Source organism: Vanellus vanellus (assembly GCF_965231255.1).
Source record: "Vanellus vanellus genome assembly, chromosome: 1".
Classification (NCBI taxonomy): Eukaryota; Metazoa; Chordata; class Aves; order Charadriiformes; family Charadriidae; genus Vanellus; species Vanellus vanellus.
The window spans coordinates 85,845,393-85,871,304 of NC_138905.1; the positions used below are offsets into that span (position 1 = coordinate 85,845,393).

A 25,912-nucleotide genomic window follows, 5' to 3' on the forward strand; every position below is an offset into this window, starting at 1 on the left:
ATGTTACATGAAATTCAACCTCTGTGATGTGCCTCGTAGACACCTCTTCCAGGATTGTTTCTTGTTTGTAGAACAGCGGGAGGAGATACACAGTCTGCCTTCTTCTAAGGTTAGAGTGTGCGGGGGGGGAGGGGGGGCAGGAGGGATGTGTGCATGCATTATGCCTGCAGCTGCTAACTTATAATGGCCTGTTCTCCAGTTGAAGCTTGGGCCTTCTTGTGGAAACTTCCATATCTTGTGCCTGCTGCTTCTGGGAGATTCCCAAGGAGTTGTGGGTAAACACTCTTTCGGCCAAGCCTAGAAGCTAATGGCACTTGGCAGTAACCTACCTACCTAAGTCTAGTTTAAATGGCACATTTATTTAAATCATAGAGTTGCTTTGGTGAAACTGTCCTACTCCTCTTAGATACCTCCAGGAATGCTCCCTTTTTCTTGGTTTTGTCCCATTCATTTCTGGGTTTAACTTTTGAATGGCAGAAAGATCTTCTTATGTGGCTGTTTATTCTCATGAAATGCTTATTGCTAGGTATCATGGCTTACTGTGTGTCCAAAGTATGCACAGCTAGTTGTTCCATCCAATTTTTTTAATGTGCCTATCCAAACAGTGTTATTGAGAACAAATAAAGTTCTTCATCTATTTTGCTAGATATTAATATTATGTCACTTTGTCTCCTGTGGTGTTTGGCATTTATTCAAGACCTTTTTGACACCTCATATTCAGAGAAGTCTATGGAATGAACGGGCTTCAGTGAAAGCTGAGCAAAATTTCTAATCAAGCATGAATACTAATTGCATTTTGTTTTGATTTAGAAATAGTAAACCCTTCTGACTTCCTACCATGAGCCAATTACTTTTCCAAGTTCTCAAAGCAACATGAACGAAATGAATGAAACAGTTTTGATTTTAGACCATTGTGATTTGCCTTCGAAGCATGCAATGCATGCTCTATGTGGATAGAAATTCAATGTTCAGACATTCCTGTACTTCCTTAAGTACAGCCTTAAGTTTAGCCTTGCTAAAGTTTCCTACACAGTATACCAGGGAGGACCTGCAAGTATGTGAATTTAATAATTCACAGCCTAGTCAAGCAGAGAGACGTTAAACTGCTTTACAGATATGGGCTGTGCAGGAGGCCCCAGATCACAAGTGATGTGGCTGCCCGTGGGCAACAGTTAGGTGTTGTCTAATTAAAACCAGGTGACAGCAAAGCATTATGTTAACTCTTTCCACAGTAGAAAGCCATTATCCAAATCTTGTGAATGGAACATACCCCAGTGATTTTACAGACTTTTCAATTAAATTATCATGATGATCACTTTATTTCATTTGAGGCAGGAAAGATCCAACACCACAACCATGTAGAGTACTCATCAGAAAGTAAATGAAAATGAAGGAGCTGTTGCCATCAGTCTACAGCCAGCTCTAAAGGGTATTTGCAGACCTGTGTCTGTATGCACAAGTTTGCAGACTTTTGAACGTGCTTGCCCCTAACTAACAGTCTCAGCTGCGACTGTGTCTCTCCAGTACAGTCAGTTTCTCATGACCCCATAGCATGGGGACAGCTATAAAAGGGGCCAGAGCAAACTGCTTTCTTCACACAGTGAGGAATTCTAGCTCTCAAAGTGGAAAGAGGGCCTTGAGACACCCACATGGACAATGACTACACAAAGAGCTTCAGCATCACTGAAACAAGTACAAGTTCTTTGCTGCATCGCCTTACATTTTTGACAACCTGGGTCTGTGTATGTGAAAGAAGCTGCTTGAAGGACTCATACTGCTGTGTTTGCCTAAGTTTACGTTAGCAGGTTCAAAAGCACCTCCACACACAAAACCGTGTAAATAAAATACACAGGGTGCCATATGACCTGCTGAACTAAGGCAGATCACCTCTGCATCCCTGGAAGAGGTTTAGCCTAGAGAGAATGTGATCATTTGGAAAACTGACATGCAAAAAGCTTATTCCAGATGGGAATTCAGGGCCTCCCCTCTGAATTCTGCTGAAGCACTGTAATCCTAGTTGAGGGAGTAAAAAAGCCTGTATTAAAATTACTTAAAAAAAAAAAAAAAAAAACCAACCAAAATACATCTACAGGCCTCCACTGAGAGGAAGAGGATAAAGTTCTCATGAAAAAATGCAAGGGGTTTGGCTTGGTTGAAATTCTGACTAATGACACTGTTAAGTTCCAAATCCCTCTCTGATTTCATTTCAGCTGTTTAGAAACAAGCAGACAAGGTCTTCAGAACCAGATGCACAGTCACTTCTATCTGGCCTGCTGTGAAAAATCAGATTGCACAGGTTCACACTGTCCTTCCATCTCACAGCAGTGATTTCACAGCAGGATCAAAGGCAGTATGTAATCAGAGGTTTAAGTCCAAGGATTATCTTGCAGAAAACACCCACTGTTAGAGGTAGGGAGCCAAGCTTCCAGTGCATAATGGATCAGGTAGGATTTCCTCTCATCCTGGAGAACTGGCAAGTATGGAGATGAACCTCCACACTGCCAAAAGCTGTCTGCCTTCTGGTATTCCTGAGGAGTTGCCAAACACCACTTTGCCATGGATGGCTCTGGATTTAAATCTCGGGCCATTACACACACTGAGATATGGATGGGAAGAGATACAAGACACAGTAATAAAAAATAAGGCCAGAGGCATCTGATGAGAATAAAGACTTAATTTATTTATAGTGTTACTTCCTTTTTGGTGTTGAGGTGTCCTCATCTAACATTTCAAAAGGTCCACTCAACAAGATCTTCTAAAGGCAGAGACACATGAGTGGATCCAGCAAGGCTCAGACAAGATGTGCTCTTCAGGCATTTCCCTCTTCAGCCTTGGCTGGAGGTGTGAAAAGGACAGTGAGATAAGTATCCTGGGGAAGCGGTGTCCAGAGCCCTGGCCATCTTCTCTGTGTTCTAGTGGCTACACAAGTTCAAGCCATATTAAAGCCTGGGAAACCACCTAAAAATCCCCAGTTGCAGACAGGTAACAGATTGGGAATGGCTGGACACGTTCAAGATATCCATGCTACAGAGAGGGGAGGCAGAGATATCCTGGAGATACATGAGCTGTCGCAGTACACATTCTCTCTCAGCGCCTGGGTTTCCCAAAAGAAGGGAAAAAATAACCCAGGGCAGAGTCTGAAAGGTCCCCACAGATGACGTGAATAATGTCAACATTTCACCACAATGTTTGGGACACGATTACTCAGTACCCTTCTGTGTCTGCAGCATGGCAAATGTGGCCCTGGAAAGGGCAGAGATGCAAGGGCTGAGTGTGGTGCTCAGTCCCAAGGGAGATTTCAATCTTATTTTTACAATGTAACATAAATATGCAGGAAAAGACAAATGCCTCTGTGCAAACGAAGGCAGTAACAGTGGGATTGCCATTCTCAGTGAAACAAATGAAAGCTGTATCTGATCTTACACAGGACACGGGGTGGCAGCATTGGTTTTCCTCCCTGTACAGACATGCATGGAGACTGCACTAGGCACAGTGAAGATAAACCCTGAGAATATACCCAGAATGACAAAACCCAAGGTCTGCAAAGATTCTCATTCAAGACAACCTGCAGTAGCCCCTGATGGAACATCTCTTGTTTCTGTGCACACTACCTGTGGTGCAGGGAGCGCCGTACTCCTGCGTGGCAAATTCATCTGGAAAAGAGAAGGGAAAGGAGAGCGCGGGCTGTCAGGGCCCCTCGGCACTGCTGACAGGGGGACGGGAGCCAGAGGGACGCTGCCCCCAGGCCCCACAGCAGCCCACTGCCACCCCCCCGGCTCCCCCCCAGAGATCCCCGTTGGGTGGGGGCAGCCCCAGGCAGGGCCCCGTCTGGAGGCTGCAGCAACAGCCAGGCAGAGCCACCCGGCTCGGGCAGCCCCAGCAGCTCTCCACCCCCGTTGTGCCCCGGGGCTGCTCAGGCACCTCCTTCCCCCAGCACACAGGAGCGGGGTGGCGGGACGGGACGGCACGCCAGACACGGCTGCGCCGTCGCTGCCACGCTGGCGCAGCAGCCGGGACAGCAGAGGCACAGGGAGCGGCGGGTCCGCCTGGAAGCGCGGCGCGGCCGTGCTCCGGGGCCGGGCCTGACCTCGGGACCCCCAGCGCCCGCGGCTCTGCCCCGCGGGACGGCTCCTCTCCCCGGGCAGGCGGGCCCGGCCCTGCGGGCGCCGCGCTCAGAGGGCTGTGGGGGTGGCCTCCTCCGCCCGCTCCCTCAGGGCAGGACAGCTGCGCGGCAGCTGCGGGTGAGCGGGGCGGCCGTGCGGGGATGCCGCACTGCCGCCCGCCTCGTTCCCTGGGGCCCGCCCGGCCGGAGCAGGAGGGAGCGGGGCCGGGTGGCGGCCTGCAGCGCTCCGAGCCCCCCCTGCGCTGAGAGGGCTGAGGCAGCGCGGGGGCGAGGAAGGGCCCAGGTCGGGGGCAGCCGCGGGGTCCCGCAGCTCCCCCGGCCCTCCCTGCGTCCCGCCGCCCGCCCCCGCTGCCGCGGGCGCCCCCCGCGCCGCACTCACCGGTCTCGTAGTAGTCGTAGACCTTCACCTGGGCTGGCTTCAGGCCCCGCACGGGGACGTCCCGCTCCACCGCGAAGGAGAAGCTGAGGGTGTCGCTGCTCAGCTGGGGAAGGGAAGCGTCGGAGGCTGAGGGGCGGCTCGGCGCTGCCCCGCGCTGCCCGGTGCCTCCTGGGCGCTGCCCGCGGGCGGCCCCGCTGTCCCCTGCCACCCGTGCCCGGGCCCCGGGGGGTGCGGGGGCTGCAGGCCGGGCTGAGGGAGGAGGGGCAACGCCGGGGGCTTTCCCCAGGCCTGGGGAGCCTCTGGCTGGTGGGGATGTCAGGGCCCGATCTGTGCATGGGGCGGAAGGAAAGGATGCTGAGGGCTGGGAGGAAAGTACCCGTACATCTGAAAGGTTGGCAAAAGTCAGTATAAGGTTCAGTCCTATTCTTGTCAGACTCGTGGTAGTTTCAAGTCCCAGATCTTTTGCCGTATGTGGCCACATGTCCAGTGCCTGTGTTTCTGACCCATCTTTGCCCCAGACGGACACTCACCTTTTCCAGATACACTAGGGCATGGTTGGTACTCAACTCTGTGCGCTTAATAACGGGGTGGCCTTCCAGCTAAAGAAAGAAGACCGAGATGTTACCACGTTGAAGGTGGTCTCCCTGTGCCCCTTACACAGCCCTAAGGATGGGATGTACTGTGGATGAAACACCGGGGTAACCCAGGGAACTAAGTCTGCAGCACAGAACTGCCTCCTTGGCGTGACCCTAGGTATGATGGTCCCCAGGCCTTCCCTTTGCCCACCTGGCTGATGAAGTATGGCCCAGCTCCAGCAGAGACTGAGCACTGGTTCAAGCACTTTGACGGAACTACTTAATGCAAACACATGCCTTCTGCCTTGCTAGTTCTGCAGTATGTTATGATTGCCTTTATTTTCCAGACCATGCACTTGCTCAGCAACTCAGTGACCTAAGGCCTGAACAGTTACAATGCTATAAGGTGTTGTCAGATCAGCAGAGAGAAAAAGCACTACTTTTGAATGTCCTCTGCACAGACAAAGTGTTTAGGGAGCTATCAGGACACAGTGATAATAAAGGGGCCCATCACCACTCTAATGAAACAATTATGTAATCTATTTTTCCCAGATTCATCACATTGTCCCCCCTTGTGCTGGCCTTGAGCCAAGTATGAAAAGAGAACACTGTACACAGCAAATATGTAGATGACAATGGAAAGATCAAGCTGATTCCAACCCTGAAGCCCTGTAGTTTGCTACAGACACTTGGAAGGTGTTTTGGACATAAGAAGCTGGCTGTTGTTTGACAAACAGGCACCTACCTTCCTCACGGAGGACTTCACAGGGATGAATCCTGACAGCATCTTCACATCAACAATCACCATGTTGGAGCTGTTGCGCTCCCCAGTGTAACTAAGGAGCCAACCAACAAAGATTCAGTGCACCTCAAGTCAAAGTTGGGGGCACTTCCACCTTTTCCATAAAGCTTGGTACCCCACCACATCCTGGCAGTCCAGCACCTTCTTCTCCAGCTATGCCAGGGGCTTCTAGTCATGTATGCAGCCTCTCACTAGCCCAGCCCTGGGTGGCCCACACAGTTCCATCACTGCAGGACTTGTCCTTCCTCCACAGCCTCTCCTCACAGCCCGACTGCTTCCTGCCCACTTTTCCAGGGGATGCACTGCCCTTCCAGGCCTTCCAGACTGGCTCCCCCTGGACCACCAGACCTCCTCCAGCTCCCAGCTCCCGTGGCTTCTCAGGAAGGCTCAGACCCAAACGCAGACTCACCTGACATTTATGCCTATGTCAAAGCCCCTGTGAGCCTTGGAGTCTGCACATGTCTCTGGGATCGTGTACACGTGGAGCATGAAGGGTGCATCCTCCTGCGTGGGCTGCACGTTGTACCTCAGGCTTGTCTAGGGGAGAGCCAGCAGCTCTGGGTGAGTGTGCGTGCATGCATGCTCAGTACGTGAGAGAGACCATCCTCTCCCCATCCAGCCTCTCCACTTCTCCCATTCTCATAGCTCCTCCACACTGCTGGATCCTTCCCTCTTTTCCTCACACTCTTTCTCCTCCACATTGCTGGATCCTACACTCCTTTCCTCCCACTCTTTTTCCTCCACATAGCTCTGCTCTTCTTCTCCTCCTCCTTGTCCCCCTCCCAGAGCCTTCCCTCCCACTCTTCCCCTCTCCGCTGTCCCTTCTGTGCTCTCCCTGGCTCCTGCCTGGCAAGGGGCTCCCTTCCCAGGGTGCCCCCTGCCCCCATCACCCTCACCTGCAGGTAGACGCATCCTTCACCAGACACCTCCGTGCTGTACTCCCCCGGCACCTGGGGCAGGGGCACGCGCTGGAGCAGCAGCCGGTTTGTGGGATCCACTTGGAAGTCTTGCTGGAAGTCCCCTCCAGATCGCAGGGTCACTTTGGAAGCTGCACCGCTCTTGGCATAGGTGATGGCCCCATACAGGGACAGGGCTTGGAGAGCCACCACTGTGTCCTGCAAGAGACGGGCCCCGGCAGCCAGGGGGATACAGTCAGTCTTTCCACAGCCTGTCCTCCCCCAGCCTCCTCTTTGCAGGCACGCTGCCCTCCACTCTGTTGGGAACTCGGCAACCGTGGTAGACACTGCGGGCATGCACTGCCCTGGCAAACCTTCCTGTGCTCCCACCTGGGTCTCTGACACTTGCCATCTTGTGACATTGATGTGTGAGGTGGCAGGAGGGAAGCGGCTCACCTGGGTGGAGGAGAAGCCTCCATTGGGGTTCTGCTGAGCGCTGATCCACTTTGCAATAAGAGATGCGAATGACAGCTCCTCCTGGGAAGGTGCCGGCTGCGTGGTGAGGTGAGCAAGGAGCACGTAGGCCGTCATCTCCACTTCAGCAGAGGGAGCTCGGTAGCGATAGTATGGGAGATCAACCTCTGGCTCTTTCCCCGGCCGCTGCCAATGAACAGACCCCTCTTCACAGGAGGTGGAGAGAGTGGAGACAAGCACACAAGCCATTATTAGTCGTTATTGCACGGCGGTTCTTGACTTGCTGCTGGTGCAGTTGAGAGGACAGAGCCTCCACAACGCATGTGTCATGTAGGATGAAGTGGAAGGGCAAGGTTTACACTTGCTGCAGGTTTACAACGGGTCTGAGACTGCTGAGGCTCAGTCCTCAGGCCTGGGTACCACTTTGGCCTAGACCCCAGGTTCACAGAGACATTTATGGGCTTGAGCCCCAGCAGAGCAGCGGGCTGGCCCTCCTTCCCTTGGTGAGTAGAGATGCGGGGTTGGGCAGTGACAAGCTCTGTGAGGCAAAATGACCCACAGAAAGTGACCCGGGCTTGATCGTCACCCGCAGGTGGAAAAGGCAAAAGGTGCTGGGGACACTTCCTTCACAACCCTGCTGCCTAATGCTTGGGCAAAGCCACTGTCCAGCCTGACTTTACCAGAATGCTTCCGAGCCGTTACGCGATATCCTGGAAGGCTCAGAGCGTATGCTGTGGCCTCTGAAATGACCTGTATGTTCGTTTTCTCTCTCGGCACATCCAGCTCTTCTCTGATTTATCCTCCCTTGTGCTGTGCAAGGTCAGCTTTGTTCTATGTTGCGCACGTGCACTGGGAGGAAGGAGTGGCCATAAACATCGCTAAGCCTTTGCTAAGCCGTGCCTGCTGTGGCAAGAGGAGCGGACTGAGGAGAGACACTGGCAGAGCTACCCTTTGGCTCAGCACCGACAGGGATGGTGCGTGCTGCTCCCTGACAAACACCCTCGGAGCAGAGAAGTAGGACCGGGCACTGAGAGGGAGTTCTCAAAAATGCACCCCCTTTGCACAAGCCCTTCCTCTCCCTCCACCTTTCCCCACCCACAGAAGCCATTTCCTGCAGTCATTGCCCCACCAACAAAAGGCATTTTATCAAGGGAAGATGTAAGGCCAGTGGGTTGGAAGACAGACGTGTCCCACCAGGAGCACTCACCCTTTTTCACAGCTTCCTTTTCAAGTGAGGCAAGCAATGCCTTCCGCTTGTCTTGCTTCCCTGCCAGGGCGAAGGCGTATGCCATCAGTGCCTTGGTGTACACATGGTTTTCTTTCTCATTTGCTGCTGTTTCCAGGCAGAACAGAGCATTGCGCACCACTGAGTGCTGGGAGGAGATAACCAGTGATTAGAAGGGTAGGGAGAAATTAGGTTTTTGCCTTGATAACAACACATAGTTCTACTGAACTTTGAGGAGGGGTCTGCCAGAATGAGGTCTAGGAACAAGTAGGGTACAATGTGTTCCAGAAATGCTGAAATTGAGCACATAACTCATATCACAGTGCTCAACAACCAAGTCCTTTTTCCAATCTGGAGCAAATTCTGGGCAGTATTGTGTCATCATAGACTGAGACAACATAACTGACTCAAGTATGGGTGCAGCCACATACGGTTACAGGCAGAGGAATCTCCAGCAATGCAATAGTGATGTAGGCCGTCAGTGAGACCTCGTTGTCCACTCCACCCTGCAGAGAAACACAAAGGTAGAATGCTGACCCCACCTAGCTTCTTATCTTCAGTGTTTTCTCCCCTTCCAGTGGGAATAGTTCATTTGGCAGTGTAGAACCTTAGCTCACCTCCTCCCCCTGGCAGCTGATGTGGAGGTATCAATACCACTTATAAAGTGCAGGCTAGCCTTCAGTCTACTTCCTATTGTGGTGATCATACAGAATGGCCTTTGGCTCCCTAATTCTTGCCATTAACATGGGAATTTCTTATCTGCCTGTGTGCTCAAGAAGCTCAACTAGACCCATCTAACTTACGGTCAAGTTCTAGACTCACAAAAAAACAACCAGGCAGACATGTTACCTTCATGGCGTTGTTCAGGAGTGTCCCAGAACTGCGGAAACAGCCATTCTCCTTCTGTTTGTAGGAAAGCCAGACCAAAGCATCCTGAATGTGCTTCTCATCTATGAAGATGTGAGGCCGGGCCTGGGCAAAGGACTTGAGGACAAAGGCTGTGAGCCTATAAGGGAGAAAGAGCAGTGGAAGGGCCTGAGCATGCCTGTTGTCCATCTCAGGTGACAGGGCCCATGTGCACATTATCTCTCTGGAGAGAAGCAAGAAGCCCTGGGGAACTGTAGGCCAATTAGTCAGAACACTTGTATATTATATCTTCACCTCAAGAAATCTGGCTCATAAAACCCTGTGATCCCTTTGTGTTGAGGCTACAGTTTGTTGATCCGTATCTAAACAAATCTCTTTGGAAAAAGTAGGGAATTGCATGCCAATGAGCTTAACATCTGCATAACAGTAATACTTAAAATGACGGGGAAGAATAATTAAATCCCTGCTAGCTCATGGTCTGCTGGCAGGACTCTTGCAGTAGAAATCCATGCTTCATGGGTTTCCCAGAACTCCCCAGGGTTTTAAAGGGATGAAGAAAATGGCAGAAGAGTTTTTGCTAGAGTTGTTACGAGCAGATATGGAGAAGAAGCAGGCATGTGGTGAGAAGACAACATGCTGTCAAGAGCCAAATACTGTTTCAGAAACTAAAAGCAAACCAACAGTGATGAAATCATCCATTCTTACCCTTACCTAAAATTGTAAATGCATCGCAATGATATACTGGAGCAACTCAAAACTTTGCAGTAAGTCAAGCTGGCAACACACGTGCTCCTCCAGGCTCTCTTGGCTTATTAACACACAAACACTCTTGAAAAAAAAAACATACAGGACTGCTCTTGGATTATCATCCTTTCCACTTATATGGAAACACCCTTCTCAGCAGCCTTCTCAGCAGATGCTAGTCTGGAAGAGCTGTGACTGCAACTCTTCAGCCTTCCTCAATCAGGATGTGAAATCCCTGTTCCCTTCTTCCCCAATTTATCTCCATTTCCTTCTTGTCTGTCATGGTCCTCAGAGCTGCTGGTGGGATAATATGCTTCAGCTACATAACTGGCTCATGCAGCCTATTTCATTAAGTAGGATGCAGCACAGGGACCACACCAACTCTGGAAAGCCTGCTGGTCTACAACAGCATTTCCATTTATTGGCATGCAGCATTTATTACAAGTGTTTAGGTGAGAAAAAGGAGCATATAGAGGAGGCAGAGATGACATTGAAATCTCACCAGGTGTTCCCCGGTTGGCCATAACGTGGTCCAAAGGTACTGTAAGAGCCATCTGGGTGCTTGTAGTTCAGCTGCCTCTGATAACCTACAATGGAGAATTAAAGCAAGATTCAGATGCCAGAGAAAGTCTGCTGAGGGATGGGGGAACATAAAAACAGCTGTATCAGCAAAGGCAAAGGAGAGAGGAGTAGGTCGGTCCTATCCTAGCCAACAAGAAGTACTGGTACATCCTCACCTCCCTGCACTGCTTATACTGCATGAGGAGAAGCAACACCTGTCTTTCTTCAGAAGGAAGGCAGGGTGCATTAATGACAATGGACAAGTCACTGTAGCAGGTCACCTGACAACTCTGCACTGCATTGCAACCCAGTTAGGGAGCAGAGAAAAGTGGGTGCAATGATCAGGTACCCTAACACTTAAGCAACAGAAAATAATAAAGGAAAAAGCAGTGAAGGGTCTTCTAAGGCATACAGCAGAGACCATCTGTGCATTGAGAGAAGCTCTCCTTCCACATCTGGCCAATGTTTGACAGAACCATTCCAGGGAGGAGCTGGAAAAAATCCAAAGCAGAAGCAAAAGCCACATCCCAGCTCACCGCTCACTAAGTATCCGATGGCCTTGGATTTGACCTCCTCACTCAGCTGCCCTGTCTTGTTCAGATAGTCCAGGACGTAGATGTTGGGTGCAAAGAGGACCATGTTCTGCTCCCCACAGCCGAATGGCATCTGGAGGAGTTGGTGCAGGTTCTGCATGGCAGTGCCCATGATGTCACCTGGGGAACAGGAGATACCAGATTAACAAAACTCAGGGCTGGCTGTCAGAATCAGAAGGCACTACTGAATAAGAGAAGCAGAAGATGACAGAGAAGAACAAAAGAAAATCTGTATTGATAAAGATCCTGGAATGAAACACAGAATAGCAGAGGAAAAGAGGGAAATGAGAGAAAGGTTAGGACACTGGCAGAGAACCCTGAGCAAAAGCACATGCAGAAAGGGGAAAAGAAAGAACACAACTGGAAGGGAAAATGCTCGAGACAGAAAGGATGAAAGGCAGGAGTAAGGTGTGCTGGAAACCAAGAGAAAGAGCTGTGAGGTAGGAGGCCAATACAGAGGGGCAGAAACAGCACATGGTTCTTTCTCCCAGGCTGTTCACTCACCCAGCACTGAGAAATATGCTCTGCCTGAGTCTTTTACCACATTTGAGGGAAGCAACAGGGAAAACTTCTCTTTCACAGTCACTCCTGAGAGAGAAACAAGACCCAAATGGCTTCAGTGCAGTCCCAAGAAATGGCTAATGGAAGGGGAGGGACCTCATTGAAACAACAGAAATGCTTCCTATTAGAAATGCCCTGACTTCAATCACTTCATTTTTCCCTGGTTATAAGGCAATCTCTGCATGAAATCACCCCCAGCCGCTGTTAGGCACTGTAGATCACATCTCTACAGCTTTTTCCTCAGCACACTAGAAAACAGGAAACAGCACTTATGACTCCAATGCCAGCATACAATAGAACAGGGATGCAAACAGTCATGCTAAATCTGGCCTAGCTCATACCCTGATGCTTAGGCAGGGTGGTCCATTCTTTAGGGCTTTCTTCTGTCTTAGGTTTCAGGCTCTCAGCTGATGGGGCGTGTTTTGATAACTAAAAATATCAGCCTATCTGGATTATGGTAGGGGCAGCACTATCTTCCTCCTCCAGCCATGTCCCACCCATCAAACTACACAGGAACAAATGGACAGAGTGAAGAGAGAGGGCTTTACCTTTTACACAGAGCACAGAGTTCTGGGCTGTTTCCTTCTCAACTCCTTCAGGCTTGGGTGGGATGAAGGAAAACAAGAGAGGTGAGAAGTTAGTGAGACAGGAAGTATAGACAGTCAGAGGAATCCTTAACAAGGACAGAAGAATATGTGAAAAGTGAGTGAACTGGAGAAGGAAAGGCAGTCACAAACACTCCCTGAAACACAGAGCTCTGGAATAATAATTTAAGCAAGTACAAGAAACATGATCCTAAGTGATTGGTATTGCAGGTGGAGGAAGGATCGGAAAAAGAAAGGGAGACACTGCGGGATCATCACATGGACAACCTGCAACTATTGTACGCAGCAAGAGACCCTTAACATCCTTGTAACAAGAGGACTGCAGCATTACAGCAAGTGCTTTTGTTAGCAAAGCTCACAGTTGCTCTAGAGGGCTGTCCTGAAGAGATGTCTGCAGTGCTATTTATCATAATGCTGCAGATGCTTTAGGGGAAAAAATGTGTCTCTTGATAATAGAAAGGGAATATTTTGTACACTGTAATATCTGGTGACAGTACTGATATCATACAACACAGTAGGCAAGCATCAGGTTTTTTTATGATACAGATAAAAAACTAAGAACACAGAATCTGCTTGCCAAGTTACCACACCCCGTATAATAAACTAGCATTTACCTATAAAGGTTATGCAATACTGCCACATAATATTTCCTTCTATACCACATAGCACCAGCTACTCGTCTTGACAGAGAAACGGATAAGATGTAAAATTTTAGCACATTTTCGTGGACTTCTTTTGAGGGGACTTCTCTACAGGTGTTTGTGAATCCCCCACCTTCATCCTGGTGCTAGGCTATTGTACCAAACCAGAACTGCATAACACTCATCTTAAGAGGTTGTTTGCTTGGCACTCAACTAGCATACAGGCAGTATGTGCTGACTGGCAAACCTACTGGGGCTGTCTCAAAAGGAGGAGAGGAGCTGTAAAGAGGATGTATTGAAAAAGGAGGTCACAGATAGGAGATAAAGGGAAGGACGGATTGGAGTAGGAGTCCTGCTACAGTAGGGGACAGGGGAATTTTAGACTACTGGGAGACACTGTTATTGAGCTATGTTATGAAACTGTAGTCTTTATGAAGCCCTGCCAAAGTATAAAGATGATGTAAGACCATCATATCGCCACGCTTCATGGTGATCTCATGGAATCAAAGGCCAGCCCAGGTTAGAAGGGACCTTGAAAGATCATCTAGTCCAACCTTTCAGGGGAAAAGGAGCCTAAATGAGATTGTCTAGCACCCTGTCCAATTGCATCATAATGTACGCTCTAGCCTGTAGGAAAGCTCAGTCCTCCCCTTCCCACAGTCCACATACCTCCACCAGCAGCTGTCTGATGACTGTGTCCTTCCGCCCTTTCTCAGGGGTCTCCACAATGGTGTTCCCACAGGGCTGCTGGTTCTGCAGGGCCTCAGTGCTCACCGAGAACTCCACCTGCCCTGGAGGAAACAGGAGTCAGCCAGCCCTGCTGGGCAGCGCAATGGGAGTCACTGCCACTTCCAGGAGTTTCAACTCACAGGCCCATAGATAAGGATTTTCTATCACACCTGGTCCCTGCTTTTTTCCAACAAGAACATAGCTATCTATGTCAGAAGCCATCTTGGAGCAGAGCTGCACTGCAATTGACAGGTGACTATTTTGGTGACTGTTTTCCAGAACCTAGGACACCACAGTGGTGGGACTCACCAGCCCCACTGCTGTTCGGCACACTGCTACCCTGCATGCACACCACAGCTGCTACCACAGCATGTAACAACAACAGTGAAAACAGTATGAAGATCCCATGGAGTAATCATCCAGTTTCCGAGAGGGATGGAGCTGACAGAGCATCCCTGCTGGCCAGCAATGTCTCAGGCTTCAGAAGGTGTTGTCCAAGGGCTGTGAGGCTTGTTGGAATTGCATGTGGTGCCAGACATGGTCATGCACACTATTGAGTCCACAAACATTTGCCTCCCAAGCAACCCCAGATGAGACAGACACTGATCTCCAGTGCTTCCCAGGAAACTGTGTTGCTCTAATACCAATACTTAGCAGGGGGAAGAGCACAGAGAAACCCTCCCTGCAGTTTTCAGCACCCTGAGACCTTTACCTAGAGATTTGGGAGTCACCAGCCAAGCCACAGTTTTCCTCCCATTCTCGCAGAGACAATGAGATTCTTCCTCCTTTTCCACCAGAGTAGCCAGGAAATGAGTAGACTGAGCCAGAGTCACACTGACCTGCCAGTTGTAGAAAGAGCCGCAATCAGGGAAGGATGATCATGAGAGGCAGGGAGCTAGGAAGCTGTAGCAATAGCTATTTCTTCAGTAGCAAAGGAGCAGAGAGCTGGGGTTGTGGGTTCTGCGTTTGGACTATATAAGAGGAATAACATAAGAACTTCAGGGATGAAGGGTCTAAGGCTACTCAGAGATAAGAAAGCTAGGTGAAGGCAAGAGGTGTACAAGAAGGTATACAGAAGGACTTAAACCTTCCTTACCCTGATGCAGGTAGTCAGGTAGTTGAAAACGGTGGCTTTCAGTGTGAAGGACTCACCACGCACTACAGAGTAGGGCATGGTGAGCTCTACAAAGAAAGGCTGGAAGGCTCTGAGGGACACTGTCGGGGACAAGCCAAAGCCTGTGTCTGCCGAAGTGCAGAACGCATTAGCTTTCCACTCGGTGATGGTGTCAGGGATGGTCACATCTAGATCAGCGTTTCCGTCAGAGCTGGTGAAGCAGAGAAGAAAGGACAGAGGGATGACTTTTATAGCATTTTGGTGACTATCTGTACCACTTTCAGCCTACTGAACAGTACTGCCTGTGTGAATGATGGGGCACAGTATGTTTGCTACCGTAGGGCCACCCCACATCTTCTTCCAGACCCATGACCACTCCTTGGACAAACCTAACCACAGCTGAAGGTAATTCCATCTCAGAGGATTGCCAAGTGATCTCTGCAAACAATGAAGGACTTTTTAGCATTGAAAAGTCTTGGCAAACATGTGGGGATTCATGTTTTCGCCTTATAAAACCAGTTTTATTTAAAAGGGAGGAACCAGCCCAAGGTGCTCACCTTATAGATACTAAACTCCAAATCCAAGTTTCTGGGAAATACTTTCGGACTGTCTCCGTCGGCTCTTCAGGTGTGCTTAACATGTCATAAAATCTATTTGCCTGAAGGCCTGAATATGAGAGATGGAAAAGAAATCAACTACTGATAATTCCAAACTAGCAAAATCTACATCAGCACCATGCTTAGGTCTGAGAAAGTGGCAATCTGTGTGGCAAGCAGAAGCTGTGCTGGCAGCAGATGTTTGCTGTGGCTGTAGTAAGCACCGATACCAACAGCAGTGAAGTTTCAGGGTCAGGGCTTATTAACAAAAGCTATCATTCCAGTGTTTCCCGCTGGTCTTCAGCGAACCTCAAAGTTTGTGGGGCAGCACTTCACAAGGTTAAAACAAGGATGTTAGAGCAAAGACCTATTTATGACCTTCTGTGCAAGCAGCCTTTTCCCTTTTGGGTATAATCGCAACGTAACATCCTTCTCCTTTCTATCGGGCCAGCTAGTAATGGAACATCCCACTGTTGCTGTGTTTTTTGTAGGGTCATTGTGCTATGGCCTCCTCAAGAACTAGGCTGGAGATGCTCAAACTGAAAACATGCAGTTGGAATTTGGGAGGGGTAAAAATAGACTTTTTGACTAAAACAAAATTTTCACATGCAAAAATTATTCCCCCCAAAATATTCTGAGTTTTGGACAAAATTTAGTAAAAAAATAAGCCTTTATTGAAACAAAGACAGGGTGGGTAGGACTTGGTTTGCTTGGCTTTTACAAACAGAAAGAGAAATCCACCCAAACAGATAAATAAGAAAAGTTATTAACTAAATTCTAGTTTTGGTCATCTTTACTTTGCCTAAATTCATTTCTATGTTTAGATAAAAATCGTGTAGCAAGTATCCATACTATCTGTGCAACGGGCACCTCCAGAGTCTGAGGTCTCAGGGCATCAGCGAAAGATCAGAGCTGTATCACATAGCTCCTAGCAAGAGTGACAGGTAGCTTGCTTGTATTTGTCTATCATGGTATTTCAGTCTTATTACTGCTACCTATTTCAGTTTAAAATAATTTAAAAGCATCTATCCTGCACCTTAGCAACTTCTGTTAGAATTTGAAATTGTCTTAAAACTGAATATGTATAAAAGCACAGGTTCTTGTGCCAAGGGAAAATTCTCTGAATCAGTTATCCAGCTAGAATAACTTAGATTTTCTATGATATTTCCCTCAATATGAGACTCTGGACGATGATATGGCCAATTCTGTCGCCCAAACATCTACAGTGCAAGAGCTGAAATAGCCCTTATAAATAGAGTGCGTCTATTTCAGACTGGACTTCTGCCACTTGCATCTTACCATTCTAAGCCTCCAAAGTCTACCAACTTGTCACCGAAAATTTTCTCATCCACTTCATCTGGTTTTGACCATACATAAAACTGGGTCAGTCAATGAGGGCAGACTGAAGATGGTATTGGAGCCCCCTTAAGTGATATCTAGGAAAAGACTAGTGCAAAAGCCTAGTGAACAGATAATTCAGCAGCAGAATTAATATTCTCTGCTCTGTTAGAATCTTTGAAAATTACCTGGTTCTGCTGACTTACTTCTAGTGTGGAGTTATCAAAGGTTGTGTGTAGACCTTCACAACCCAGCAAACAAGATATGCCTCACACTCATGCAGAAGCTGATATCTATGAACCCACCACTTCAGTACTACTTCCAAGGGTTAAATCCACAACCCCAGCTCTTATTGGAGTATTCACCCCAAAATACAGGCAGGATCTCTGTTCAGAACAGAGGTGATAACAAGACCCAGTTCCTTTACCGCTTGTCCTCATTGCATGCATAGACGCTCCCGGAATGACTGGAGATGATGCATAGTGGACTGCTGCAGGCATGGGATTCTCAGTGCTGCAATACCAAGGTTTCCTCACCTTGGTATTTGTGAAAACCTTTAAACCCAATTCCTGTGAGAGAGAAATCCAACATGTTTTTTTGTTACTGAGTCCTGTTGAGGTTTACACAGCAGACCTGACATTGGTATTTTACTGCCTCAAAAGGAGAAGCTCTTACTGTCTGTGGATTGGACCTTGAGATGAACGCCCCAACCCTGGGTCTGGGTGCCTGGGTGGTTCAGAGAGACCAAAGTATAGGACAAAGTATCTGTCTCTAAGGCACTGGTTCCAATCCAATTCCAGCCTAGGGCTCAGGATGAGCCAGGGAGTAGATACAGAGCTTTCTCTCTGGAAGGAAATATCTGTGGCTCCAATGCAGCTCAAGGATGTGTTGATTTATTTGGGGTAACTGTAATGGCACAGGATTATTTACCTCCTGTTAGAACTTCATTTCAAGTCTTAGTATCTTAGTATCATCTCGGTTGGAAGGGATCTTTAAGATCATTGAGTCCAACCATCACCCTAACACTGCCAAAACCACCAATAAACCATATCCTTAAGCACCACATCTACCCATCTTTTAAATACCTCCAGGGGCAGTGATTCCTGTCACTTCCCTGGGCAGCCTGTTCCAATGTTTTTTAACCCTTTCAGTGAAGAAATTTTTCCTATTACCCAATCTGAACCTCCCCTGGCGTAACTTGAGGCCATTTCCTCTTCACCTATTGCAACCTGAAAGCTTTTCCTTTAAGAAAACTTTGAGACTTATCCCTATTCCACCATGTCAGGAACAAAGCTGGCAAGACAGGTGAAGCTTATGACTCTCACTGAACTTGCCTCTGAGTAAAAATTAATGTCAGATCATTCAGATTCACAAACCCCTTCCATTATGCCACCGAAGGCTTAGGCGTTCTCAGTCCTTCTCCCACTCCACTTCCTAACCATGCAAGAGAGCTACACCTTTAGGATGCTGTAAGTGTCGTCTTCGTTCATCTCCACTACTGGAGAATAGGTGATCCCATTCAGAACTATCTTCTTCAAGGGTATGCAATTCTCCAGGGGCTCCTCCAAGAACAGGTCTGGACCATGGTGATAGTCATGCAGTTCCTTCACTGGCAGCAAGCTATACACCTAGGCAGAAAGAGCCAGGGTATTTGGCATTTTCAGTGTCCACTGTCACAAAACACAACTGAGGGAGCCAGATGCAAGCACCACAGCAGTGACATCACCTGCACATACATACACATTGCCACAGTCCTCCCTGTGGTGGGAGCAATGGGAATCTGGGAGTCAAAAAAGAGATCCAAATTTGGAGATACTGCCTCTTTTGTTGTGGACAACACGTTACTCTGGTTATTATGGCTCAAATATATAAAGATTGACACTGGCCAGCCCATCTGAAGTCCTTTGTCTCTACTCTGGGATTGTTGTTTTCTTCTTGGCATGAGGGGAGTAAACTCTGACACTTCCAGATGCTACTCCAAGAAAATTAGTCCATGGCTGGAGAGAATAACTGAAAATTCATCATCAAACTCACAACAGTGTTTGGGTCTGGCCAAGAGAAGCAGTTGCCTTAAAAGGTCTTCTTAATTGCCATCCCTACGGTCACACAGAACCCCTAAGAAACAGCTGCTGCGCAGTTCTCATCTTTTTGCCCACTGAAGGGAGACAAGAAACAGCACAGGGCAGGTCTCCTGTGTCAGCACTGACAAGAGGGTCTGTTCACTGTTTCTACCACAACACTGTGCTGTGCTTGCTCTGACCAGGCTCTGAGTTGTTCCACGGACTAAGTACTTACAGAGCTGGGTGACAGGTCAGCTTCTGGCTTCATGAGGAGAACGCTCTTGTCCACAGCACGGACAGCACAGAGGGAGTTTGGGGAGGCTCTGAACAACAAGTGAGCATCAGAAGAAGGTAGGCCTTCAGAAGGAGAGAAGCTCAAGTCCACCTGTAGCCACAGGAAAAGCTATGTCACAGATGCCCTATCCTTACAGGCCTTTTCCCTCCAGTTGAGTGCATCAGTTCCAACCTTACAAAACCCACATACGCATACACACACACCCCACACACACTCCCTCTGTGCTACTTCAGAGCTGGATTCCCTTCCTGCAGTGCCAGAGGAATCAGCACTAAGAGTTCTCGGCAACTTCAAGCATCACAATTGCTTATAAAACTTCTAAGGCAATTTGGGGTTTTATGGCCCCTGGGAATGTAAGGACATAATCCCACACAGTGGCTAGATCTGTCCGGGCAGCTGGACATGGTCTTGAACCAGGTCAAGTCTCTGTACTGCACCCACGTATTGTCTGTGGAGGGAAAACAAGCTTGCAAAGAACTTGCTTAGCAGATTCTTTGGTAACATGAGAAGCAGTGATGCCCTGGAGCAATATTGCAATATCTACTGGCTGGTAGTGATTCGGAAGGACTGGACTGTTGGTTGAGGCCCGCCAAACTTGTGTGCCTTCCCCAAAACCTAACTCACAACTCTAATAATCCCCTACCAACTTCTGCCCTGTAAGTTCTTGCTAGCAGAAGTTGTTTTCATCACCACCTCACACGATTTTGTAATAAGATGGCTAACCAGCATAGATCTTCCCTCTCCTCAGCAGCACAAACCCTCCCCTAACATGCAACCATCAAAGTGTCCTCAGACTAAACATGTTCCCTGACAAAGCAGCATCAGCTGCTAGTCTCCTTCATATGCCAACCAGACCACAGCATGCCTTCTGCTGAGGCACCCCACCTCTCCCAGGGTGCGCTCATAATCTCGGGATTGCAAAAGCAATATTCTTCAGGAAATGTCAGAACACAGGCTGTATGAAGGCCTGTACTAGAAAAACTGTCCAGCAGAGATAGCCCAAAGTCTGTCCCGTCTGGACTGACAATAGCTTTGAATACAGGTGTTTTCAGAGAGAAAAGCAGTACCTAAGCATGTAAATCACTTGGCACTTGGCTTGCACCCAGACCTTAATGCAGTGCATAGAATTACCTTTAATATATGAACAACATTCAGGTCACCAAGCTCCTACAGTGACACCAGAAGAACTCATTTAGCTTGGGTTTTAGCAGGACAAGGGACTGCCTTTTGCAGTGTCCTGTCTACTGTTCTGAAGTCCTGATGGGAATTTTTGAGGTTCTTCTCTTCTTAGGGCTGCTTATACATCAAACTGCTCTTCTGCATAAGGAATATGTGCAGCTGTAAAAGAATCCTGATCCACATACTCCTAGAAAGAAGGCTTTATTTTTCTGCACTCCTTCAGTCTCACCATTGCTATTGAAGCACCGCTGTGCATTGCTCAGCAGGTTCAGGCAAGGTTTATCTCCATTAACATATAACAGAAATTAAAAACGACAGGATGAGATGTAAGGGAGTTGAAGACCTGACAAGTATTAGCTTCTCCCACTGGATTGGGACTGTGTGTGTTTTATTTTTGCTCTGTGACCACGTAAGCAGCCACCTCATTGCTGGAATGAGTTTATGGGAAAAGGAGTGAAATATATGGGTTGCAGTATGACATAGACATGTGGCCGCCCTTTTTCTTACACAGGACCATCTGTGCGATCAGTGTCTGTGAGTAGTTGCTAAGAGGGGTTTTATCAGTGTAGTCCCTGCTGGCAACTTTTTTCCAACAGTTGGTCTCCTCCAAGCTAGCACAAACCAGTAAGCAACGAAGCTACCTAGAACAATTGACAGGTGTCTTGTCCAGTGTTAGTGAATCTAAATAAATGAGCTTAGCCAGGCTAAATCTAAATAAATGAGCTTGACCACGCTGCAGTCTGATGGCAGCTCCCTCAAGAAGTGGCCCTTACCTTATTGCCGAAACACTTCTCTACATCGAATTTGGTTGAATCAGCGATCACCTCCCTGCTGGGGGCAGTGGTGTAGACAAGCACTTGGGCCACTGGAGCAATATCAGCTTGTACAGGCAGCTGTAGCAAGAAGGCCCCCTTGTCTAGTAAACAAAAGAAGAGAAAAAAGTTAAGGTGCAGGGAACCTGCTCTTGGAGCAGCCAAAATTCTAAGTTTGACTTCATGCTGAACTTCATCCTAGCCATGATGAAACTCCAGGCCTCCAAGTAGGATGAACTGATCCTCACAGAGATGCATAAGTCTCACTGTCTGACTGAAAAGGCTTTTTTCAAGTCCTGTTTTCCAGTACATAAGCATGCTGAATTTTGGTTCAGCTTCTAAAAACAGACCATCAGTCTGTGTCTCCTGGGAGCACTGGAGCTGGAGAAATGCAGCATCAGAAGAAAGACAGCTGGCACAGCAGGCTAGAGCAAATCTGTGCGAAGTCTAAATAAAGGCAGAGAAAAGAAAGCTCAAACTCTTCCCATATCTTAGGGGACATTGGAGATGGGGATCCCTGCATTTATATGGAAGCAGCCTGTATGTCTGCCACAGCTGCCTAGCCTCCCAGGGCAGCAACAATTTGGCAGGGGAGAGGAACTCACCGCTTTCCTGGTTCAAATCCAGAATGTGGGTGCCTGCTTGCTTAATGATTCCCTTAGCCATCACCTGAATGGAAGGAGAAACCCGGCTGTGACTTAGGTTATGCATGAGATAAACCTTGAAGAGGGGGAACCTGAGAGGATAGCAACTGAGCTGTGCCTGCTGCTCGCACCCTGCTCAGCTGCTCTCTGCCTCCCTGTAACAGAATCCCAGTGCTCACCCAGGGGGCTTTGAGACATCCTTGCTTTTCTGCTCCTCACCCAGACCCTTCTTTTTGTGGGGAAAGAACATATGAAGGATGATGGGAAAGTGTTTAAAGCCTACCGCCACAAAACACAATTTCCATCTCCAGCCACCCTTCAATGACCAGGGACAACCTCACTGTACAGCACGTGCAATCTTACCAGGTAGTAAAAGACGATTTTCTTCTGCTCTCCTACAGCCTCTGGAGTAAGGATATAGTGCACCCGGATCTCTGTGGAGGAGCCACAGCTTAGTGTCTCGGACTTAGGCTCAATTTTGAGGAAGCTATTACTAGGAGAGTAAAAGCGCTTTAGTTGGATATAGCCTTCTCCATAATATGGAACAACCCAGGAACGGTCATAGCAGAAGGAGCGTGCTTTATGAGTTGCCTGGAAAAGGAGAAAATACACACATAGCTCCTCGAACACAGGTGGCTGAACTGGAGCCAAAATTCATGGCCCAGTGTTAAAGGTTTGGTATTTTTTGTATTTAAGCAACAAGGTAGTTACAAAAAAAATCCCATGAGTTTGGAAGATGCGAGACAGGGCGATGGTATCCTTAGCAGATCATTGGGATTGATCTCATTCCCAGAGAAGCTGGAGTTTGTCTCAAACAAGCTGAACCATATCAGTTGTCTGTTTACTACCATCTCTCCTTGAGGGCTCTTTACCCTAATACCCTAATGCCTTGCCCACTCTAATATCCTGTCAGTTTAAAGAGAAGAGAAGCTGATTTTCATTTTTCTTTTTATTATTAGTGCTGGAGAAGGGATAGTGCTGTTCAGTTCAGAGATTACTAGTGCCAAAATCAAGCTAAGGATGATACGGAAAAGGAGGAACAGTCTCCACCTGAGAATTCAAAAGCTAAATTGAATAGAGTTTAGGAGCTGACAGAGTCCAGGTCTTCTTAAAAATGAGAGCAAGGGGAAGATATTTCACATTTAGAGTGGTGCTACTTCAGCATTTCATGTGCCTCACGTGCCCTTATTTCCTTATCTTTCTTGCTACACTTGGGAATTTTTGCCATTTCTTTACCCTGCAAAATTCTGGAAACTTCAAGCACCTAGTGGTAACTTCTGGACAATTTTTAATGGTTTCAATCTGTGACAAGAGAATTGTAGGGAGAGACACAAATATAATTCTAGACAATCTGCCCTATTCTGGGGTGAGATACTGCAAAATGTGCATCTTTCACACATATTGCATTTTACACTAACAAAAGGATGCTCATCAGCACTTTTTTTTTTTCCAGATAAATTCCTCATCAAGGAGAGAATTTCTGTGAACAGTTCATAGTCTTTCTCTTTATGGCAGGAAAAAGAAAAAAAAAAAAGGAAAAAAATAAGGAGGACAGCTTAGAAACTCAGAATGCTAAATTAAACTCTGAGAGATGCAGATTGCCTTAATTGACCACAAAGGATATTTAGATTAAATACTTGGGAAATCATTTAATTGAAAAGACAGCAAAGCACTAGCAGCACTCCACTGTGGGAGTCATACCCACCCTTGAAACAGATTTTTTCAGGTAGGGCTGGTGATCCTTTGGAGCAGAATGGAAGATTACAATCTCTTGATGTTCCTTCTAACCCTATATTGCTATTCCCAAGCAGAAATCAAGTACTTACAAGCTATGTGCAATCGTGACATGGCAACCTGGTTTGTTGCATGACTATTTCCACCACACCAATGTCAAGGTTGGCACAACCAACCAGGAATAAAAAGCTAAGTGCTTTTACATATATAGTAGAAACTTCAGGGGTACTCCCCTTCCAGCCCTGTGGGTCACTTCATCACCTCCTCTGTCCGCAGGACTCACCCTAACGCCAACAGAATCGAAGTACAACATGGAAGTGTTCAGGGCAAACCATGCTCTGCCCTCTTCATTTGTTGTGTAGTTGTTTTCCTGGCCTCCTTGTAAAGAAATCCTCACAATTTCATTGGCGATTGGAGCACCAGACCCATCCACCAGTTTCACCTGGAGGAACAAAACCAGTACGGTATAGAAGGAGAGGAACGCCTGTCACCTGAACAGACAGACTGATAGACCACCAAGCTAAGGATGTTGGGCTCATGTCAGACAAGGAAGCCCCCACTGCATTTTACAAGTGCCTCATCTATCTCTGATTTCAGAGAGAGATGCAAACTTTCTGAATCTTATTTCTTTGGCCCTTTCTTATCTCCACCTCTGGGTCAGAGGAGTGGATGTGGAGATCGACATGCACTCACGCCCTTCAGGGCTCCTATTAAACAGGAGACTGGAAAACCAGAATTCTACTTAACTGGAGAAGAAGAATCGCAAGGACAGAGGGGTAAGCAGAATGAGGGCTGTGCTCTCAGCTGCTGTTCCCCGATTTGAGAGCCTGTAGAGGAGAGAAGGCCCACAGGGATTAGCAGCACTGAGGTCCACCATCTTTGCAGAGCGGGGCATGTATCTGTCGAGGAGATGCAGTAGCATGATTGTTTGGCACTCATGGTATTCCATCCTCATGGTTTCCCTACCTGCCCAAAGAAGGGGATTCCAGGTTTGTAGTGGGAGTCTGAATGCTCAAAGGTGATTTTGCTAATGGTGGTTGTGATCTCAGAGAAGCTTGTTCCAGTCAACTCCACTCCTGCAGGAAGAAGCATGAAAAATTCATTTGCCTCTGTCTGACCAGAATTACTTTTACTCCAGGCCTCCTTTGCCTGACAAGCAATTTTGTTGATGCTCCTGGCCTCCAGGTAGGAAGTCTGCTTTTCTATCTCACCCCTGCTTGGCAGGCCCCTCTGCTGGTCTCTCCTGGGCCTGTTACATGGCTCTTCAATCCAGACGATTCATACCTGTCTCCTCCTCTTTAATCTTAGCCTCCACATGGAGCTTATTCTCATATCCACTTCTCTTGAGCTGGAATAACTTGGTCTTTACCACTTCAGAAATGCAACCATACTTGTCTGCCTGTTGGAAGAAAACAAACAAGACCATTATAGTCTCATCTATATAGTGTTTATCCAACTTAATGAATCCATCACTGTGCATTGCCCTGAACTGGAAGAGAAGCCTGTAAACTCACAGATCATTCCCTCTGTTGTTTTTACCAAAAGTGGAAAGGCACATAAATAACTTGGCAAGGAGCATTTTGAAGAAGTCGCAGCAACGTCAGAGCAAAGAGTTTGCAACCTAGAAGATTTTTGTGTAAGTGTGAAGTTTGAAATTCCAAACACTTGATACAGAAGCATAGGGAATTACTCAAGTGTATGCCACACAGGAAATGTTTGTCAGGCATCAGGCACATTAGAATATAGCTGCTGACTTAAAATGCACAAGCCATATGAGTGATATGTAACCCAAAGCCTGTGTATGTATAGAAAGAGGTTGACAGCTGGAACAGTATTTCTAAAGCTTGCCACCACTCTTCAGCACCTTCACGTACAAGGCAGGTGTCCTGGCTTGAGCTAAAATGGGACCAATTTTGTTCAGTAACTTCGCTTCTTAGCTGGGCCTCTTCTAACTACTGAAATTAACTGCATATTGTGCAGACAATGTTCACTCTCTCAGAGTGGTAAGACCAATTGTTTATAGCTGATGCCCAGGCACGGTATGCAGAGAGGCTCTTGCTTATACTTATTGCTACAACCCCCAAGGCCAACCAACTTTGTTATTTGTCCCGTTGGAGGGTCAGAAGCGGAAAAGAGTAGTGCGGTCCCACCTGTGGGGAGGAGCGGACAGGACAGGTGACCCAAACCTGACCAACAGGGTATTCCATCTCATCTGCCTCATGCTCAGTATAAAAGCTGAGGGATCAAAGGGTCAGTTCTCTCTTCCTTCAATGGCCAATGTCTGAGGAGGACTTTGTCTGCCTGTGATCCCAATCCTGAATGCAGATCTAGAATCCAGTTCCCGTCTGTCACTGCGTCCAGCCTG

At 47.8% G+C, this 25,912-nt stretch overlaps 1 protein-coding gene across 1 annotated transcript in view; it reads right to left on the reverse strand.

Moving 5' to 3' along the window:
• Positions 1-2,700: 2,700 nt before the first annotated feature.
• The window catches only part of A2M (alpha-2-macroglobulin), a gene marked incomplete at its 5' end in the record, with an annotated part of 31,606 nt that continues 8,394 nt past the window's right edge, over positions 2,701-25,912 (reverse strand). Inside the window, 28 exons of the mRNA XM_082498805.1 lie at positions 2,701-2,835; positions 3,612-3,653; positions 4,503-4,605; positions 5,033-5,101; positions 5,823-5,913; positions 6,289-6,416; positions 6,776-6,994; positions 7,232-7,455; positions 8,457-8,622; positions 8,906-8,980; positions 9,324-9,480; positions 10,588-10,672; positions 11,183-11,359; positions 11,744-11,827; positions 12,349-12,400; positions 13,716-13,837; positions 14,488-14,614; positions 14,872-15,100; positions 15,447-15,555; positions 17,251-17,392; positions 18,281-18,451; positions 19,119-19,268; positions 21,131-21,273; positions 21,775-21,838; positions 22,177-22,404; positions 23,831-23,989; positions 24,514-24,623; positions 24,832-24,946. Of these exons, the coding sequence (XP_082354931.1) occupies positions 2,810-2,835; positions 3,612-3,653; positions 4,503-4,605; positions 5,033-5,101; positions 5,823-5,913; positions 6,289-6,416; positions 6,776-6,994; positions 7,232-7,455; positions 8,457-8,622; positions 8,906-8,980; positions 9,324-9,480; positions 10,588-10,672; positions 11,183-11,359; positions 11,744-11,827; positions 12,349-12,400; positions 13,716-13,837; positions 14,488-14,614; positions 14,872-15,100; positions 15,447-15,555; positions 17,251-17,392; positions 18,281-18,451; positions 19,119-19,268; positions 21,131-21,273; positions 21,775-21,838; positions 22,177-22,404; positions 23,831-23,989; positions 24,514-24,623; positions 24,832-24,946 (3,567 nt within the window). The 3' untranslated portion in view covers positions 2,701-2,809. The remainder of the gene's footprint in view (positions 2,836-3,611; positions 3,654-4,502; positions 4,606-5,032; positions 5,102-5,822; positions 5,914-6,288; positions 6,417-6,775; positions 6,995-7,231; positions 7,456-8,456; positions 8,623-8,905; positions 8,981-9,323; positions 9,481-10,587; positions 10,673-11,182; positions 11,360-11,743; positions 11,828-12,348; positions 12,401-13,715; positions 13,838-14,487; positions 14,615-14,871; positions 15,101-15,446; positions 15,556-17,250; positions 17,393-18,280; positions 18,452-19,118; positions 19,269-21,130; positions 21,274-21,774; positions 21,839-22,176; positions 22,405-23,830; positions 23,990-24,513; positions 24,624-24,831; positions 24,947-25,912) is intronic.